The sequence below is a fragment of the Dendrobates tinctorius genome, unplaced genomic scaffold (genome assembly GCF_039654945.1).
Source record: "Dendrobates tinctorius isolate UK_male_01 unplaced genomic scaffold, ASM3965494v1 ptg000016l, whole genome shotgun sequence".
NCBI classification, from domain to species: Eukaryota; Metazoa; Chordata; class Amphibia; order Anura; family Dendrobatidae; genus Dendrobates; species Dendrobates tinctorius.
In genome coordinates this window covers 43,833,903-43,855,134 of record NW_027361684.1, presented here as the reverse complement: position 1 = coordinate 43,855,134, position 21,232 = coordinate 43,833,903, and the positions used below count along the sequence as shown (strand labels likewise).

Sequence of the window (21,232 nt, the reverse complement as noted above, 5' to 3'; positions counted from 1 at the left end):
CCTCCTGGTCGCGTCACACAGGACGGGTCATCGTGACAACATTGTCCTATGTAAGCATGACTTTTGCTGCCGAGAACAATGGAAGTCTATGTCAACTAAATGATCTATTACAGATCGTTTAGTGCACAGTAAACAGGCAATTCAATGACCACCGCCCAAACACGTTGCTAGTCGGCAGTCGTTTAACGCTGGCATTTGCACAGTGTAAATGGACCTTAAATCAAGGAGTCCTAAACGTTTTTTTCTTCCTTGTTTTAAGCTCATATCCCAAGGTGTACTTTTCATTGATTTGTTGAACCATATAATGAAATACAGTATATTTGATAAAAAAAATTTTTAGTTTTTTTTCTTACATTTAGTCCTTACATGTGCTTTTTCATTTATAGAGCGGGTAACACAAACTATAGAGATTGTAAAGCAGACAGTGGACATTCAGGAGAAGGGCGTCAGACTCCGTCTAACAATTGTAGACACACCAGGCTATGGGGATGCCGTAAATAACGAGGAGTGGTATGTATGTGCCTTATGTGACTTTTATGTTGAATTTTGGGGTTTGAGTGATCTAAGTGATATATTTCTAAGGGTAATATTTCTCACAAAGTCAGCATCTTTTCATGTACAACGTGAAGTGACAAACAGATCCATCTTTACGGATCCTTCTGCTTTTTTGCCCTACAGTTGGAAGCCAGTGGCTGATTACATTGATCAACAATTTGAGCAATACTTCAGAGATGAGAGTGGCCTAAACCGCAAGAATCTCCAGGACACGCGTGTCCACTGCTGTCTGTACTTCCTGTCACCTCTGGGACACGGGTATGAGCGATATTGGGAGAAATATTTATTAGAATAATTAACCAAATGTTTAACCTAGACTAACCTACATATTACATCGCTGTTTGTGACACCAGATAATGTAAAACAGTTTGGAGGTTTCATAAATGAAGTGAGGATATGTGACATTTTCATTTTATGAAACTTACGGTATACTGAATATATATCCTATAAATTCATCTAAAATCTGAATCACCCTGATCCTTGCGAAGTAAAAGGGATCGGAAATACTCAGTTACCTTTCACAAAAGTGAAATTCACATTCTGGCCAAGGACATCATTTGTGACATTATGACCTTTTGTTTATCACATTAGGCAATGGCAATGATAAAGGGACTTAGGGCTTGATTTATTATTGCATTGTACCTGTTTTTTGTTGAGGTTTTTGGTATTGTGCGCCTTTATTTTTTCTTTTCTTTTACACCAAAATTATCTTTCCGTTTGCACCTTTTCTGAAGTCTATATAATATATAATACGCGTTTACCTTTTTTGTTTTTAAGTTCACCACTCTGTGAACAGACTTAGGTCCCGTTTCACTTAGCGACGCACCAGCGATCCCGACAACGATACGACCTGGTAAGGATTGCTGCTGCGTCGCTAAATGGTCGCTAGTAAGCTGCCAAACAGGCATATCTATTCAACAATGCAGCAACTATCCAGCGATCCATATAACGACCTCGGCGGTCGTTGGTACTTTGTCACACAGCAGCTTTTCTGAGCGATTCCCACCTGCGTCCCGGAGTTCTGCGACGCCAACGAGGTCGCTCATTGGGTCAAACACAGCGATGCACTCTGGCCAGCGGGACACCGATGATGAAAAAATGGCCCAGGACATTCGAGCACGACCAGCAATATCCAGCGGGGGGGGCGGTCGCCGCTATGTATCACGTGTAGCAAGATCGCTGGTGAGTTCACTGTTGCATCACAAAATCAGTGACGCTTCAGCGATCTCGCTATGTGAGACGGGGGCTTTAGGGTTTCCAGATGTTTTTGCCATAGTCATCACTTGCAACTTTTCCAAAATTTGTTAAATTTGTAGCAAATGTATTCCAGTCCCTCACTGGAGTGAATTTATGTGCACCAGAATTTTTTAAGCATTTTTTGTGTCATTTTGGAAAACAAAAAAAACCTCTAAAACTAAATATTTTGCTTAAAGTTCATTGAATTTTGTCAGCCATTTTGATTAATTTGGCGCAAGACATCAGTGAATACCACAAGAAAAAGAATAGAAAAGTTGCTTAAAAACAAACGCAGATGATGAAGCAGGTCCTTCAAGTTTTTGTACAGATCATGGATCTAATGGTGAATACATACCCAGAAAAAGGAAATAAAGAAGCTTGCCATGCCAATATTATTAGGGATACAACGAAAAGTTGACGAATGGGTGCCTATTCCTGCTGGTGAAGCTCCGCTTATTGTAGAACCAATGAAGAAAAACTGATTTTCCGGCGGTTCAATACCATTAGACACTACGCACTTAGGAATATTCCCATGAATAAAGGCATAGTGTACGCCAGAAATGCATAAGGTTTTATCTTCATGGTGGATCCTTCTATTTTTAAATTAATTTCTATTAAAAAAAATTATTTTACGGATGGAAGTGCTGGAAAATCTTTTTTCCTCTGTCGGTTCCTGAATACATAACCAGTGATCTTTGGATATTTATAATGTTATAATGTATGATCTGTTTAGGGGTAGCATAGATTGGAGCAGTTCAGCTAAGGTGGTGTAAAACACTTTGAAAAGTTGCAAAATTTTGTGCCTTTTGATGCTTTTATGCTAGTTTCAAGTAGCTCAGAAAAAAATGGAAGGAGCTGTGTTGAGAAAAGGCAGCTATGCCGGCCTGTCAAGTAAACTGACAGTGGCAAAATACATTATGTCAGAAATGTTACTTTAGTCCTTGCCTGGAGTAATATTTCTGCAATAGGCGCTCGCCTCTGATTAGAATCGTCAAATTCATTAAGTGTTGTGCACTTGGTAATGGATTGGTGCATTTTTTTCTTGCACACCCTTCACTAAGACTGGCGTACAAAAGGCGTTCATAGTAAATCCGGGCCAGTATGTTATTCCTGCCCTGATAAGGCTGGTTTCACACTTGCGTTTTTTTGCGCTGTATTTTAGCGCTAAAAAACGCATGCTCTTTTTTTCCTATATTTTGCATGGGATGCGCTTATGTGCGCATACACATGCGTTTGTATGCGTTTTTACGCGCATGCGTTTTTTTGTGGTGTGCGCTCGGGCGCACAAAATGCATCCTGTTGCATTTTTTGGGCGTCCGACTTGCCTCAAAAAAACGCATGCGCGCGCAATGCGGTTTTTTTACAGCAAGACACCCATTATAAGTCTATGGGTGCGCATATGTGCGCATTGGCATGCTCATGTATGCGTTTTTTTGTGCATGCGTTTTTTTGTTGACCATTGGTTAGACAATGGAAATTAGGGGTTTGGGTTAGAGTTAGGGTTAGTTAAGGGGGTTTAGGGTTAGGGTTTGGGTAAGTATGGTTTGGTTAAGGGTTAGGGTTTAGGGTTAGTTAGGGTTTAGGGTTAGGGTTTGGGTTAGGGTTAGTAGGGTTTGGTTAAGGGTTAGGGTTAGGGTTAGTATGGTTTGGTTAAGGGTTAGGGTCAGGGTTAGGGATAGGGTTAGGGTATGGTTTGGTTAAGGGTTAGGGTTAGGGTTAGGGTATGGTTTGGTTAAGGGTTAGGGTTAGGGTTAGGGTTAGTAAAGTCATGGTTTGGGTTAGTGTGAGGGGCCAACCAATGTTGGAAAAAAACGCAAACGCGGTAAAAACGCACTAAAAACGCATACAAACGCATAAAAACACTGTGTTTTTTTCATGCATGCTCATAACAATGCTTGAAAAAAACGCAGCATTTGTATACTTTTGTATGCGTTTTTTCCATGCGTTTTTTTGCGGGAAAAACGCGCTGCAAAACAAAGGAAGTGTGAAAGTAGCCTAACTCAGGGGGAAAAAAGCTTATTGTCAGGCTATCATTTGTAGTTTTTAATGTAGACCAAAGCACAAATGGGAACATAGTCTTAATAAATAAAAACAGGTAAAATTAAAATGAAAAAACTTCACCCCCAAATAAAGTAGAAATATATATATATACGGTATATATATATATATACTGCTCAAAAAAATAAAGGGAACACTAGATAGACACTCTTACTGATCAGACACATGGATGTTAGTGACCTTCCTATCATTTCTATCTGTTGTTTATTCCATTGGCACAACAGCAGGAGAAATTGAATCACAATCAGTGTTGATTTAACAGAAGTGTGACCGACTTGGAGTTACATTTTGCTGTTTAAGTGATCCCTTTATTTTTTGAGCAGTGTATATATATATATATATATATATATATATATACAGTTGTGGCCAAAAGTATTGACACCCCTGCAATTCTGTCAGATAATACTCAGTTTCTTCCTGAAAATGATTGCAAACAAATTCTTTGGTATTATTATCTTCATTTAATTTGTCTTAAATGAAAAAACACAAAAAGAATTGTCCTAAAGCCAAATTGGATATAATTCCACACCAAACATAAAAAAGAGGGTGGACAAAAGTATTGGCACTGTTCGAAAAATCATGTGATGCTTCTCTAACTTGTGTAATTAACAGCACCTGTAACTTACCTGTGGCACCTAACAGGTGTTGGCAATAACTAAATCACACTTGCAGCCAGTTGACATGGATTAAAGTTGACTCAACCTCTGTCCTGTGTCCTTGTGTGTACCACATTGAGCATGGAGAAAAGAAAGAAGACCAAAGAACTGTCTGAGGACTTGAGAAACCAAATTGTGAGGAAGCATGAGCAATCTCAAGGCTACAAGTCCATCTCCAAAGACCTGAATGTTCCTGTGTCTACCGTGCGCAGTGTCATCAAGAAGTTTAAAGCCCATGGCACTGTGGCTAACCTCCCTAGATGTGGACGGAAAAGAAAAATTGACAAGAGATTTCAACGCAAGATTGTGTGGATGTTGGATAAAGAACCTCGACTAACATCCAAACAAGTTCATGCTGCCCTGCAGTCCGAGGGTACAACAGTGTCAACCCGGACTATCCGTCGGGGTCTGAAGGAAAAGGGACTGTATGGTAGGAGACCCAGGAAGACCCCACTTCTTACCCCGAGACATAAAAAAGCCAGGCTGGAGTTTGCCAAAACTTACCTGAAAAAACCTAAAACGTTTTGGAAGAATGTTCTCTGGTCAGATGAGACAAAAGTAGAGCTTTTTGGGCAAAGGCATCAACATAGAGTTTACAGGAGAAAAAAGAGGCATTCAAAGAAAAGAATACGGTCCCTCCAGTCAAACATGGCGGAGGTTCCCTGATGTTTTGGGGTTGCTTTGCTGCCTCTGGCACTGGACTGCTTGACCGTGTGCATGGCATTATGAAGTCTGAAGACTACCAACAAATTTTGCAGCATAATGTAGGGCCCAGTGTGAGAAAGCTGGGTCTCCCTCAGAGGTCATGGGTCTTCCAGCAGGACAATGACCCAAAACACACTTCAAAAAGCACTAGAAAATGGTTTGAGAGAAAGCACTGGAGACTTCTAAGGTGGCCAGCAATGAGTCCAGACCTGAATCCCATAGAACACCTGTGGAGAGATCTAAAAATGGCAGTTTGGAGAAGGCACCCTTCAAATATCAGGGACCTGGAGCAGTTTGCCAAAGAAGAATGGTCTAAAATTCCAGCAGTACATTGTAAGAAACTCATTGATGGTTACCGGAAGCGGTTGGTCGCAGTTATTTTGGCTAAAGGTTGTGCAACCAAGTATTAGGCTGAGGGTGCCAATACTTTTGTCTGGCCCATTTTTGGAGTTTTGTGTGATATGATCAATGTTTTGCATTTTGCTTCATTCTCTTTTGTTTTTTTCATTTAAATCAAATTAAATGAAGATAATAATACCAAAGAATTTGTGTTTGCAATCATTTTCAGGAAGAAACTGAGTATTATCTGACAGAATTGCAGGGGTGTCAATACTGTTGGCCACAACTGTATATATATATATGTATATATATGTCAATCTATAGTAGAATCATAATCCCATAATCATGCTCATCAAGTTGCTTTTAATGTACTTTGTAAAATAACAGAGTTTTCTTTTAGGCTGCCTCGCTTTCCAAATATTTTTGGTCTCTGTTTTCCATACATCATTTCTCAGAATATGAGATCTGCATTTTATTGTGTTTTGCAGACTGCGTCCTCTAGACATCGAATTCCTACGAGCACTTCATGATAGAGTAAACATTGTTCCAATTCTGGGAAAAGCTGACAGTCTGACGCCGACAGAGCTCCTTCAAAAAAAGGAAAGGGTGAGTAGAGAACACCTGGATACTTTGCAGGAGGCATAGCAATCAAAATGGGGAAATGTAACAATATGGCCGGGGGTGACACTTGCGAGTGTGATGCGAGAAACTCGCAAGAGTCTCTCGCATCAATACCCGGTACTGCCGCTGGCACTCGGGAACGGAGTGTGCGGCTGCATGTATTTCTATGCAGCCGCACACTCCAGCCCGAATGCCGGCGACAGTGTCGGGTATTGATGCGAGAGACTCGCGCGAGTTTCTCACATCACACACGCAAGTGTGACCCCGATCTAAAATTAATTCAAGCACTGGGAGTTCACGTAGTTAATAGTTAATAGTAAATCTCTTTGTTCACAGTTGTAAATTAATTAGGTTTATCTTTACTTTAAGAACTGTGTTGTGGTCATGATTTTGTGCCACTAACCTAATATATAAACATATATAAGCATTACAGATTTTTTTTCATCACTTAAACAAATAAAAAAGCTACCGTATGTGATTTTTACCATATAGTGAACACAACAAAAACAAACCCCCCCAAAAAAAGGAAAAAATGTGCTTTTTTTCGTTATTTCGCCGCACTTGAAATTTTTTCACGCTTCCGGGTTCAACATATGATGAAATGAATGGTGTAATTTCAAAGTACAACTCATCCCCAAAAAAAACAAGTCATCATACGGCTATGTCGGTGAAAAAAAAAAAAATTATAAAAAATAAAATGATAGGTGGTAGAAGGGGAAGTAAAAACTAAAGAACAAAAAATGGAGAATTGCCTATAGGTAAATCCATAATGCATGATCCAGCCTGTCCCAAAGTTTTTTTTCTCTCCTGATCCTTAGTATTGATTGATGGGATAAACTTTCAGAACAAGAAATTTTACAATTGAATCCTTTCTATGCTCCCCTCTTTATCTCCAGTGCTGCATATCCCACACCCCACCACCACTAGGTAGTATGAACACGATACAGAACGATAACATTGGTCTTATAATGTATAGCAATGCAACATTTTCTTCACCTTGATTCTAAATATCATATATAATCCTACAGAAAGATGCCTTACATAGCCCAGATAATGACACTGAACACATAGGATTTTTCCTGTACTGTGATGTTGATGAAAGATATGATAAATCAATGGTTGTTACTGTGTTACTGTGGATCACAGTGTTCTAGTTCCTGGTCTGATGATACGATATCACTAATGCCCGGTAGCGACAGACACCATTGACATTTATATCTCATTATCTGATATAAAGTCACAGAGTTACCTTTCTCTGCACGAGTTTAACAAGAAATACGTTTATAGACATGGCATCATTTATTCATGAGGAGCCTTTGCTGTACCACAGGGTACAAGAAATGAAAGATGCAAAAATTGTACAGTAAACACATGGTGGAAATACAAGAAGCAGAGCATTCATATTAATTCCTGATAGGAAATACTCTAATTAGGATGAAGCGGCATCTTCCTTGCCTTCCAGCAGTCTGTAACTCTTTTTGTATCTTTTTGTATCAACTGCATGTTCAGTACCAAAAAAAACCCGAAAACTTTATGTAGACAGAGAGAAGGGGGCTGGAGGGAGATGCGGCTGCAGATTCTTTTGATTGATGTCTTAATGAAATAGCATAAAAGACAAGTAATAAAGCAAACATAAAGCATTCAGAAATATACTCCACTCTTCTATCCTGGTTATGCAAGGCACAGATGTATACTTATCCTCATAATTACATGATCAGATGTAAGCCAGATCTTAGCCAGGCTTTTATGGAAATGTTTCCTTCAGTCAAGAAACACTGACGTTATTCTAGCTGGCTTGCCATTATACGTAAGGGTCCGTTTACGCTTCTCGACCAGGGGCAAGATACGGCAGGCGTTTAATAGCCGGTTTACACAGGCAGACTAACGTAAATGAGGCGCACTGAGCGATCTGGACTAGAGAGAAGCCTCCTGGTGTTGCTTATTACTACAATGTAGGACTGTTTGCTTCCACAGTATCTCTTTTCCATGTTTTTTAATCAATTCCACACATTGCTCATCCCTGAAAAGGATCTCAACACCTATTAAAATAAAATACAGTATGTGTTTCCCTCTTATTTCTGATTCCATTCATTCCGTTGTGCCCTACCCTTGGACACTAATTCTCGCCATGTTTCCCTGTTTTCCACAGCTTCTTTCATTTTAAAGGGTCAATTCAATTTTAACCTAAGCGCTAAGGCCTCTTTCACACTTCAGTTATTTGCATCAGTTAAAATCCGCCAAAAAGGCAGACAAGCGGATCCGTTCTCAACTGATGTAAACGGATGGCACAGGATCCGTTTGTAGACGGATCCTGAAAATGAGGAAATTTAAAGGAACCGCGAGAGAGAGAGAGATATTTTTTTTGTCCGGCACCCACACAGATTTTGGGGTTAATTCAGTGTCTGGAGGTTCCGCCGGCCAAAAAAACGTTGCAAGCTCCGTTTGGAAATCATTGAGGATGTTGACGGACACTAACATTGTGGCGGATCCTCAAAAAAATGGATGCAACGGACGGCAATCAGTCAGGATCCGCCAATAATGAAAGTCAATGGGGAAAAAAACGGATCCGCAAAGAAAAATGGCGGATCCGTTTTTTTTCAAAATTGGCGGATCTTGACTGATTGTCAAAAACGGAAGTGTGAAAGAGGCCTAAGCTAAACTGTTTTTTATTAAAGAAACTTTACTACAATAAAGAATTTTCTATCTCAAAATTTGTCTTCAACTCAGCCTCTTTTTTCCTAGATCCGTGAAGAACTGGATCATTATGGAATTCGCATCTATCAGTTTCCAGAGTGTGACTCTGATCAAGATGAAGATTTTAAGTTTCAAGATATGGAACTAAAGGTACCACAAATATACTGTATATTGATTTAAAGAGAAAACTTGCACCAAAAAGACTGGAAACAGGGCTTCATCCCATATAGAGATACATTCTGAGACTAATTAGTTTGCAATTTTGGATCTTCCTAGAAAAACAAAATGGTCATCCAAGGGGCACACTTATGGCTTATTCATATGTCAGTATTTGGTCAGTATTTTAAAAGCACGTGTTTGTATGCCAAAACCTGGAGTGTAACTTACATAGAAAAACTATACTAGAAAGATTGACACCTGTTCTGTGTTTTGGAGACATTCCCTGGCTTTGCCATAGAAATATTGATCAAAAATACTTATGTGTGAAAAAAGTCTTGCCTAAAGTTTATTTTGATGCAAAAATTATCAAATCTGAAAAGTTTCACACTGTTGATTTCTAATCCCTAAGTATTAGTAAAGTATTCCAAAATCCTAAATATGATAGGTAGAGGGCTTAAATGTGCAGACAGAGATAAAAAATGAGAAATATAGTTATAGAGGCTGCCGATGTAGCAGTCGCAATCAAGATGTGAAAAGATTTCAATGTGATAAATAGCACATATTGGTTTGCGGGCCCTATTATAGATTTTACATTGGGGCCTAGGAACTTCCAGTTTCTCCTGAACAGCATTGTACATACAGTAAGAAGGGCTTATTTTGTTTATCTGTTTATCCTATGATGCCCTTCTTAATGTTTGGTGTAATAATTTTTCATGGTCAAAGTAGGTGCAACCAAAATTAGGCTTGAAGTGCAAGGTGGCTAACCAGAGACACCACTATCAATATGTCTCAAGGGAACATGCCATCTTCACCTTTCTCCCAGATAAACCCTAAAAACACTACTGTTTGAGGAGCTGTGTGGGGACATTATATTGTTTGAGGAGCTGTGTGGTGACATCATAGCTGTTTCAGGGGCTGTGTGGGGACATCATAAGTGTTTGAGGGACTGTGTGGGGACATCATAAGTGTTTGAGGGGCTGTGTGAGGACATAATAAGTGTTTCAGGGGCTGTGTGGGGACATCATAAGTGTTTCAGGGGCTGTGTGAGGACATCATAAGTGTTTCAGGGGCTGTGTGGTGACATCATCATTGTTTCAGGGGCTGTGTGAGGACATCATACTGTTTGATGAGCTGTGTGAGGACAGCATAACTGTTTGAGGGACTGTGTAAGAACTTCATAAAAATTCATATAAAACTAAAGTAGAATAATAATGAGCCTAATTAAGTTTGGCTGTCCCCGTCATCCACAGTCTCTCATCTGGTCCCTTAGGAAAAATAATTGTCCACCCCTGCTATAAAGCATAACAGTGCATTGTGCAAATTCAATAAATAACTAAATGTATTTGTCTTTTCTTTTCAGAAAAGCATTCCTTTCGCTGTAATTGGTTCCAATACGATTGTGGAGAAAAATGGAAAGCGTGTCAGGGGCCGTCTGTATCCTTGGGGAGTTGTTGAAGGTATGGAGCATCATTGGGTCTTATGAGCTATAGTGGAATGACAATGTTTCAGTGGTGCAAAAGAAATGGCTGAATTAAGATTCCATTTAGCGTGACTGTATGAACAGACCATGTAAGTATCGCATATTTTATGCTAAAAGCAGAATTGGATACGTTCAGAGGAAAGCTGGGATATTTCCTCCAAAGGAAAAGCTTCAAGAAAAGTTGCCCTATTTTCTCCTGGAAGATCCCCTCTAATTTCTAAGTTTCTTAAATGCTCTGCTTATACAAATATGAATGAGATAATGTTACAAGGGGCAGCAGGCAAGGATAGATTGAGGGTAGGCAGAATTGGATCCCTAGAGTCAATTACATTAATGTTCATCTATAAGAATAAGATGTGATAACTGTCTTATTCTCCACCTCTCTAAGTGAAGCGTATTGTCTGTAAGTTCCAACTTCTTTTTCCATGAGCTGCCTATTCTAACACTCATTGATTTGGTCTTAGTGGAAAATGAGCAACACTGTGACTTTGTCAAGCTGCGCACAATGCTGATCCGTACTCACATGCAGGACCTTAAAGATGTGACAAGAGAGACCCACTATGAAAACTACCGGGCGCAGTGTATCCAGAGCTTGACACAACGGGTAGTGAGAGAACGGAATCGCAAGTAAGTGCATGTAACTCCGCTAACAGGTCCAACGCAAATACATTATTATCTACGTGTGCCTGGTTTCCCTTGTTCTGGATAAATGAAAATTATAAGTTCCCAGACACTGCGGACAGGCTTTTATTTGACCTATAGAATGTCTTACTATTGTGATAGTATTGAGCATATGCTATATATTTATGTTACTACAGTAGTACAGGAGTACTACAGTGATTTGAAGCCCAGCGAATGAAGAAATACAGCAGGCAGATGTGTCTACCATTCTCTTAGCTCAAATTTTAAGCACTCCAATTTCCCCAGAAGCAAATTAAAAACAGTAGTGTGACATGTTATAAAAGCTCTTGACAGGCTGCAATATATATAACAACCACCAGGTGGCCACAGATACACACAATATAATAATAGATAGTCTGTCCCAGGATGGAGTAGAAAATGTATCTACTTAAATGGGTTGTCTCCTGATTTCTTTCACTGTGACCACAAGAATGTGAATTGCATACTTTCAGCTGCATTCAAACTAGATGTTCTTGGCGTCACTAAATTCAGTAGTATTCAGCGAGGCCACAACATTTAGTTTGCACATAACTGCATGTATCCAAATCTCGCACTAGCGGGCATGTGACGCCCAATCTCGCCCGCACCCACTCTCACGGTGCATGCTCTGTAAGGATTCAGAAGTCTGCAGTCACATAAACTGCAGGCTTTTATCAAAAGACCGGAGAGACCCTTTAAAGGCAGAATTCAAGTCTGGACCCCCTTGTGCTTGCCAGTGCCCATATCACACTGTCTATTCCAGTATAGCACTTTGAAGTGGGTGCTGTCTATGAATGTAGCATGAGTCACTCTCCGGTACACTGGAGAGCGGGTAGTACATCATCGGTCTCCCTTAAAAAAGAGAATCTGTTAGAAGGTTTTTGCTATGTGATCTGCAGACAGCATACTGTAGGGGTTAAAACACAGATTTTAGCAATGCCTCTCTTATCTGAGATTTTATTTGCTTGCAATGGTCTCCTAGTTCCACACTCACTGTTTATAGACATTGTACATACAGAGCCTGGTGTGGGCGGGTTCGGCTGTGGTGTGGGCGGAGTTGGCTGTGGTGTGGGCGGGGTTAGCTTTCTCAGCTCTGCTACATTGCTAAGTGTAAAAGCTCTGATTGTGTCACAACTGCTGCACTAAGTGATGCATCGCCTTGCCTACATCATGCCGCTCTCAGATGAGGTAGTAAAAACCTCCTGACAGATTTCCTTTAAGCCACACCGCCCAACTGATGAGTGCAGGTCACAGCGTACTCTACAATAGAAACAAATAGGGATCGTGTCCCACTCTGTTGACCCACATATGTAAATGTCTTAGCGTGTCATGCGGTCATCCAGGTACATGCTGGCAATATTTTGTTTACAGACTGACACACGACACACTAAGGCCTAGATAGATAGATAGATAGATAGATAGACAGATAGATAGACATCTTGTGACAGAGTATTACAAAATCATGTTTGTTTTTTTTAAGTTGATAATCTCGCACCACACAGCTTAGAATATGTTGCGACGAGCGTAAAGGTAAGGAAGGACACATTTGTATGAATGATCATTTGTGCCCTTATCTGCTCACTCCGGCAATCAATAAAGAAATTATTTTTAAGCTCTTGTGTTTTCTTCTTACAGTAAACTGACTCGAGAAAGCGGTACAGATTTTCCAATTCCCAGCGTGCCTCCATCACCAGAGCATGAGACGATGAAACTCATCCGTGAGAAGGATGAGGAGGTGAGAGGATACTATCATTCAGTGTTCACAGAAAACAGATAGCAAAAATTACTTTTTCTGCTGATTCCTTGCCCCATGGGTGAGTGGAACAGGCTGCCATGAGGGGTGGTGAGTTCTCCTTCAATGGAAGTCTTCAAACAGAGGCTGGATAGACATCTGTCTGAGATGGTTTAGTGACTCCTGCATTGAGCGGGGGGTTGGACACGATGACCCAGGAGGTCCCTTCCAACTCTAACATTCTAGGATTCTATGATTCTTTTCAAGCTTGGCTCTAATCAAAGCTTGGTCCTCATATTGCAATATATGAGCTAATGAGTTAGTGATCAGATATTCCGTGCATTTCCTAGAGATGAGCGAATCTGGGTCATGTTTGGTAAATCACACGGATTTTAGATTTTTAAATTTTAATTTTGATTTGCAGCAAAGTTATTCTATTTGAATTGAATGTTCCTTATTATACTCACAATGGACGTAGGATGTTAAAAAAATAACACTCTCCTTGATGTCTACCTGTGCTGTCATCCTCGCATCCTGCCGTCAGGACCTCGTATCTTATTTTTCCCTTCCCCATCGTGCACATTCCCTCTTGAGGCTTCCCTCCAGACTCAGGCTTCCGGCACATCTAGGCCTCTGTCCTCAATACGTACCTTGCTGTCACTTAGATGACGAGCGTTTTAATATGAAAGGTCACAACGTGCTCCACAACGGCTTGCAAAGGTGTCAGAGGCCAAGTTATGCCGGAAGGCCTGGCCTGAAGTGAAGAGACCAAAGAGGATGAGTGCAACTAAGGAAAAGAAGGTGGGCTGCGTGGCTGGCAAGAGAGGTGAGGGTTTTTTTTTACTGTTTGCTTAGCCCTCATATGGTCAGTTAAATGGCATATGCAGCTGTCCTCCATTTTTCGGAAAGTACAGCGAATTACAAAATGACCCTTTTCTGGAGAATATGAATTTTTTTAAAATTCGAGAATCATCTGTAGCATCCACTTCTAATCTTTGTTTCCTTAGGACTGGACATTACTGAACACATTATTTTTGCTCTCTTTTACAGTTGCGGAGGATGCAAGAGGTGCTGCAGAAGATGCAGAAGCAAATGAAAGACTCTCAATAAATCTTTGCACTGCCACCTCCACTCATCATAATACCTCAAATTCTCCAATTATTTTTCTTCCACCTTAAGACCAAATCCAAGATCTAGAATTACAAAAGTTCTGGTGCTTGCAAAGAGGAAGATATAGGCTAGAAAATAGATCAGCTAAGAATAAAGCACATCTGTTACTGTAGGTTCCTTGGTAAGACAGTACGGTTGGTATGATGGCAACTAGATGGAAAACTTGGCCCACTTTGAAGATGCGAGTAGATTGCATGCAAGAAAAGCCGTCTGCTCTCTAGGTTACCCTGATTACAGTGATGTTCCACATTGTAGTCACCTTAAATGACATAAGAGTGAATGACATTGTCAAAAATGTTCTAACATTTACTTATTACTCCCTTCACAAGTGGAAGTTTTTCATGTAATGCTAAACTGCATTAAGATCTACTGGAATGTGCTGATAAACAGAAATCCCGGGACCCCATAAATTATAGGGCCTCATATCGAAACGTCTAGACCCAACGCACAGGTGTTGCATACTGTGCTGTTAATGTCTATGGTATTACTTAGTTCTCTGTCAATACAAGTATAAGAACATCGCTCTATGCTCGGAAACGGGTTTTGTTATTGGTTCCTGGCCTCTAATGACCAGCACTGGGTTAAAATAATAAAATCAGATAGTACTTACTCTCCCCATGTTCAGTGCTGTCTCTCCACTGCTTCTTCAGTCTCTGTTTACTGAATTACCGCTGCAGACAATCACTGGCCTCAGCGACTCGTGCCACCTATGTTATCGCAGCCGCTGAGCTCTGTGATTGGCTGCAGTGGTGCGGTGTGCTGTCGTCATGATGTCACTACTGCAACCAGTAAACCGAAATCGGGAGCAGCAGTGGAGAGACTGTGGAATATCTGATTTTATTATTTTAATCTAGCAGTCGCTGCTGGAGGCCAGAAACTTAAAATTGGAAAATCCTTTTAAATAGTAAACGCAGAGGATGTTAGTTTGCTATATCTATAGAATGACAGAACAATTTGCATGAAAAATCTTCCACATGGAGCTCCAAATCTTGATTTCTTTACACAGCCCATGATTAAACTCGGACTGCCAGAAGCCACCACTAGGGGGAGCTCATTGCATTTGAATTTCTAAGGATATTCCTGAACTCAAAGGGAGATATAAAATTTCTGTAAAGTGATCGCCCCCTAGTACAAACTACAGGAATCTCTATGGGACTCCTTTCTTAAAATCTTACAGTAATTAAACTGTCTTTCTTGTCTAGAGCAGGGTTCCCCAGCTCTCAGTCCTCAAGGCCCACCAACAGGTCATGTTTTCAGGATTTCCTTAGTATTGCCCAGGTGATAATTGCATCACCTGTCCAATACAAGGGAAATCCTGAAAGCATGATCTGTTGGTGGGCCTTGAGGACTGGAGCTGGGGAACCCTGGTCTAGAGCAACCAACCACAATGAAGCTTTATTGCTATAGGCAATTAAAGACAGTTTTACTGATAGACAGGGTCAGTAAATCCCCCAGTACATCTATGGGAAAGAGGAAAAGCAGTTGAGACGTAGGCAATTCTCGCACAATGCAGAATATAGAAAAGTTCTCTGCGGTCTGTGACGTAGGGTTCAGCCGTTGTTGTGACCCCAGAGGTGCAGGCAGGAATATATTTGCCTGGCCATATATAACTCTTGTCGTGGGATTCCAACTTGGCTGCAATCTCCTTTATTCCAGATTATTGTTTAGTTTCTCCAGAAAAGTCTTACAATTTGAGATCTCTCCTTTGCAATTCCCGATAATGCGCATAACTAATGCAAGATAAGGTTGTGATCACTGGAGCATCAAGGTTAAGCTTCCCTTTAATTCTAGTCTCATTCATTTAAGGTGACAGCAGAGAAAACCCCAATGTGGATTACACGACTTTATATTGATCTATTTCACATCACAGTAACAGTGAAGCCGATCGCATGCACACACATTCTGCATTGTAAGCCATTGCTTGTCTGTATGGGAAAATCATGGCTGCAATCCTCTTCAGTGGTTGTTATCCCAGAAAGTCTAATGTGCGTAGGGAAAGACCAGTCCCAGGATCCGAAATACCTTCAGTTATAAATCGTTTTCATATACTGGCATATATGTGAGTGTTCTGTATAGCCTTTTATACAATCCAGTTTATTTTTACATTTAGTGGCCTTTTAGCCCATGTAGAGCTATTGATGATGTTTTGTATTGCTTACATATATAATCTACCTATACAACATCCTTATTCCACCCATATATGTGGTTTCACATCATCAGGAAACACGGAATAATGCCTCATCATCCGATTATCCTGGCAGTGACCCAAAAATATATAATTTACTTTTTTACTCTGAAATATAGTTGTATTTTGTTTACCCTTTGTTTTAGCCCTGCATTATAAGAAGTTGTCTTTTTTACCTTTTGGCATAGAAAATATTGTAATCTTATAATTAACCCATTTGCAAATTCTAGGAAGCTTTGGTTTGGGGTTAGGCTACACTCCTGAAGGCTGAAGTATACATATTTTTGACTACTAGGTTGCTGGGCTAATAATTGGCTCGTCAGGGGGATCAGATCTGGTGATTTGATACTTCTTTTTAGGATTTAAGGGTTGACATGCACAACATGGATTTACCAGGGAGGTTGATTTCTCACCAACAGTTACTACCAGGGATTTATTAGATTTGTATGAGTAGACTTGAAATTTTGGCTTCACCCGACATTAATTAACCAGGTCTCGCTCGCTAGAAGTTCTCAGGCTCGTGAAAGGACAACACTACAACCACCAGCTTTGTGAAAACCACCTTCTTATTTTACTTGGACCTTAAAAATGGCTGCCTTTCTGATATGCCTGGTGGCCTGCTGATTCTTGCATGTCTTTTTACACCAAAGCCTCAGAATTCATGTTTGCTTGTAATTAAAGCTGTATTAATAAAGGAAGCAACCAAACCTACCCTACTATTTCCTGGTTACAGCATATTAAACATTGTTCACCTTCTTACAGTCTTGTGCTTCTTTTTGTTGTCATACCAGTTGTAACATAATGAAGGTCAATACCTATTGTCAAAATGTTCCCAATTTTCAGTTGTAGAACCAATGGCGAGCGTAGTGAATGTCCTAATTTGGCCCTCCCAATTAGGGGTCACAGAGTAGTCGGGATAATGGCACATACACGCAGTCAAGAGATGGCAATACCATCCATCTTTTATAGATTGGTAAGAGGATATGTATTGCGAAACTAAGGGTCCCGTTTCACATAGCGAACCACCAGCGATCCGGACAAAGATACGACCTGGTAGGGATCGCTGGTGCGTCGCTACTTGGTCGCTAGTGAGCTGCCAAACAGGCAAATCTCTTCAACGACGCAGCAATAATATGGTGATCCGTATAATGACCTCGGCAGTCGTTGGTACCTTGTCACATAGCAGCTTTTCTGACGACTCATGCCTGCGTCACCAAAGAGGTCGCTCGTTGGCGTCAAACACAGCGATGCTTGCTGGCCAGCGGGACACCAACGATCAAAAAATGGCCCAGGACATTAGAGCACGATCAGCGATATCCAGTGTGGGGGACTGGTCGCCGCTATGTGTCACACGTAGCGAGATCGCTGGCGAGATCGCTGTTGCGTCACAAAATCGGTGACGTTTCAGAGATCTCGCTAACGATCTCGATTTGTGAGACAGGGCCTTAAGACAGGTATTGTGCCCTTAGTGTTTTCACCCACTACCATACCCCTGTAATGGTCCCCATAGAGTATGATGTACCCCAAAATGCCTACCAACAAATACAGTACGACAATCCCACAGTGAATTCTCCCACACAATGTTCCTCTCATTATCCACAAGCACAGGATGATGACCCCAGTAAAGTATGAAACCCCAACAGAACATGATGTCCCCACAGTGACCCCCACAATATTAGTTCCTCACAGTGAGCCCTCCTACCAAATAATGACAACAGTGATCCCCCTCCTTGCACATATACAGTATAATTCCCCCATAGCCCCCCCACACTGTATGAGCAGGATGATGCTGAGACAGCCCTATATACAAAGTATAATGTCCCCACAGCGCCCTGTACACAGTATGATGTTTACACATACCCCCTATAAGCAGTATGATGTCACCACAACCCCCTAAACATACAGCGATGGCCCCCTAGCTCCCAAAATGCAGTAGGATGGCCCCATAGCCCCCTTTAAACATTATGATGACCTCATTGCCCCCTATACATAGTATAATAGTCACATAGCCGCTATACACAGTATAATGACAATGACAGCATAGCCCCCTATACATAGTATGCTGGTCTCAGTGCCTCTATATACACATTATGAGGCCCTCAGTGCCTCCACAAATACAGACTAACAAAATATAAAAAAACAACTACTCTCTTAGTCATGTTCCCCCCCATGAGCTGGTCTGCTCTGTGCAGCTTGTGGTCTGAGACTCCACACAGCCGGTGCAGTTTAGTAACATCATAACGCCTGCTGCATCGAGCCTCAGATGCATTGACATAGTAATATTTGACATATTTACCTCATTTATTTTACCATATAATGTACTGAAAAACTGAAAAAAAATTAGTGGCATGAAATGGTGAAAAAGAAATGCAATTCAGCCATTGTTTTTTAGTTTACATTTTTGTGGTGTTCATTGTATGATAAAAAATGACCTGGTAAGATGATTATTCAGGTTTGTACGAGTACAACAATAGAAAATTTGTATTAATTTTTTATCACTTTAGTGTCTGAATAGTATTCTAAAACAGCAATGTGATTTTTGTTGCCAATTTTTGAGACTCGTAACCTTCTTATATTGTGTTTATAAAGAACACCAAGCTGTAGGTTTTTCTTGATACTACACTATGGTACATAGAACATTTAGATTTTTATTGTATTGCTGAAGGGACTTGTTGCGACTGAAAAATAGCAATTCTGACAGTTAGATTTTTTTTTTCTCTTTACGACATTTACTATAGTTTCATTAATCTTATATTTTGCTAATTTATACTTTTAAGGTGATACTAAATATGTTATTTTCATTTTTTTGTTACTTTATTTTTTAAACTTGGAAAAGGTGGATGATTCAAACTTTTATATTTTTTATACTTAAAAATATTTGATATATTTTTTACTGCTTTTTTAGTCCTCCTTAGGTGACTTAAAATTGCAATCATTGCTGCATAATGTCTAATATTACAGTATTGCAGTATATAGTGAAAAACGGGATTTCCTTTGAAGCTGAGCATATGGCTGGGCTTCACAGGACTAAAAAGATGACAATGACAGGTGTCTTAGCAGGGCTCTAGCTGCCATGGGAAACTATTGGTATCTTGTCGGACAGGTTCAAGATCATGTTACAGCTATTTAAATTCCGTAAATGAATGGTTAAACAGAAACGTAGAGCCAGCTCTAGTCGCTTCTGATGCTGGCTGCATAAAACAGCATCTGCGGCGTGTCTTCTTCTGAGCGTGATCCACACATGCCAACCCCGGCAAGACGTTCAGGTATGTCTATATATGTAAGGCCTGTTTCACACGTCAGTGTCTACGGTACATGTAGTTTTCACATACCGGAGACACTGACACACGTAGACTCATTCATATGAATGAGTCTGTGCAGATGTCAGCGTGTTTTCACGGGCCATGTGTCTGTGTGCAGATCACGGAGACATGTCCGTTTTAACACGGACACATGGCCCACAACACGTGCTGCACATGTGCACACGGAGAACTGTTCACACAGTCCTCTGTGCTCACGGACGACCGCCAGGAAGAAGCGGCTACTGTAAGCACTGTTCCCGGCGGCTGGTGCTGACCGCGGCTGTCATTCTGCTCTCCTGCTCTGCCGGCAGGAGAGCAGAATGAATGAAAACCGGACATGGGGTTCCCCTCATTTTCATAACCAACCAGACGAAACTTACAGCTGGGGGCTGCGACCCTCAGCTGTCAGCTTCAGCCAGGTTGGTTGTGAAGAATAGAGGGGTCCCCACGCTGTTTTTTTAATTATTTAAATAAGGAATGAAAAAAAACGGCGTGGGGTCCCCCCCTATTTTTGACAACCAACCTGACTAAAGCCGACAGCTGAGGGCTGATATTCTCAGGCTGGTAAAGGGCCATTGATCTTGGCCCCCCAGTTTAAAAACAGCAGCCCCCAGCTGCCCAGAAAAGGCACATCTATTAGATGCACCTATTCTGGAGCTTTGCCCGATTCTTCCCACTTGCCCTGTAGCAGTGGCAAGTGGGATAATAAAGGATTAATGGCACCTTTCGATTATAAGGTGACATTAAGCCCGGATTAGTAATGGGGAGGTGTCAATAAGACACCGATCCATTACTAATCCTACAGTAAAGAAAGGGTTAAACAAACACAATAAGAACAAATTATTTTAATGAAAAAATACAACACACACATTTTTATAATCTTTATTACACTGGTAATTCCTTAGCAAAGCCCTCGTTCTTCTGAAAAAAAGTTGAAAATAATAAAACAAAAATATACATGACCTGTCTGGCGCTCAGTCACGTTCCACGGCGTAAATCCATCTCGGGGGTTAATATATTTACAGTCGGAGCACTGCTAACACAGCCGCTCCCGACTGTAAATCACTGGGGAATGAATGGAGCAGAGCCAGGTTCAGTGATGAGCGGTGACGTCACCGCTAGTTACTGAGCATGCGCTGGCTGCTCCATTCATTCCCCAGTGGCTAATGGGTTAATATGAATAAGGAAGGTGACATTAAGCCGATTAATAATGGAGAGGTGTCAATAAGACACTTATCCGTTATTAACCCTAGACTATTAGTCGGTTAAAAAACACACAGACATTAATTAAAAATTATTTTAATGAAACAAAGACACCTAGCTTTTGACAAAATTTATTCCTCTGCTAATCCAAAAATAAACCATCGACCTGTAACAAAAATAAAACAAAAAAGCAACCATATCCTTACCTCTCCGCTGCTCAGTCAGGTCCCCCGTTGCAATCCATCAGAAAGGGTTAAGTGGTTTACACAGGGACCGCTGCTAATGCAACCAGCCCGATGTAAACCACTGCCACAATGAATTATTTCATCTCTGCACAGCTTCCCTGGCTGCCCAGAGATGAACTAATGAGCATGGGAAAGTTTCTGCATTTTTTCCCACGCTCATTAGTTCACCTCAGGTCAGCCAGGGGACTCCACGCAGCCTCACTGATGTCACTGGCTGACCTTAGGCAAACTA

The 21,232-nt window shown here is 40.8% G+C and overlaps 1 protein-coding gene across 1 annotated transcript in view; it reads left to right on the top strand.

Moving 5' to 3' along the window:
* Positions 1–15,337, top strand: part of LOC141080518 (septin-5-like) — a 143,211-nt gene extending 127,874 nt beyond the window's left edge. Inside the window, exons 5-12 of the mRNA XM_073565767.1 lie at positions 387–510; positions 679–813; positions 6,038–6,155; positions 8,913–9,014; positions 10,384–10,480; positions 10,968–11,130; positions 12,799–12,898; positions 13,946–15,337. Coding sequence (XP_073421868.1) covers positions 387–510; positions 679–813; positions 6,038–6,155; positions 8,913–9,014; positions 10,384–10,480; positions 10,968–11,130; positions 12,799–12,898; positions 13,946–14,005 — 899 coding nt within the window. The 3' untranslated portion in view covers positions 14,006–15,337. The remainder of the gene's footprint in view (positions 1–386; positions 511–678; positions 814–6,037; positions 6,156–8,912; positions 9,015–10,383; positions 10,481–10,967; positions 11,131–12,798; positions 12,899–13,945) is intronic.
* The last annotated feature ends 5,895 nt before the right edge of the window (positions 15,338–21,232 follow it).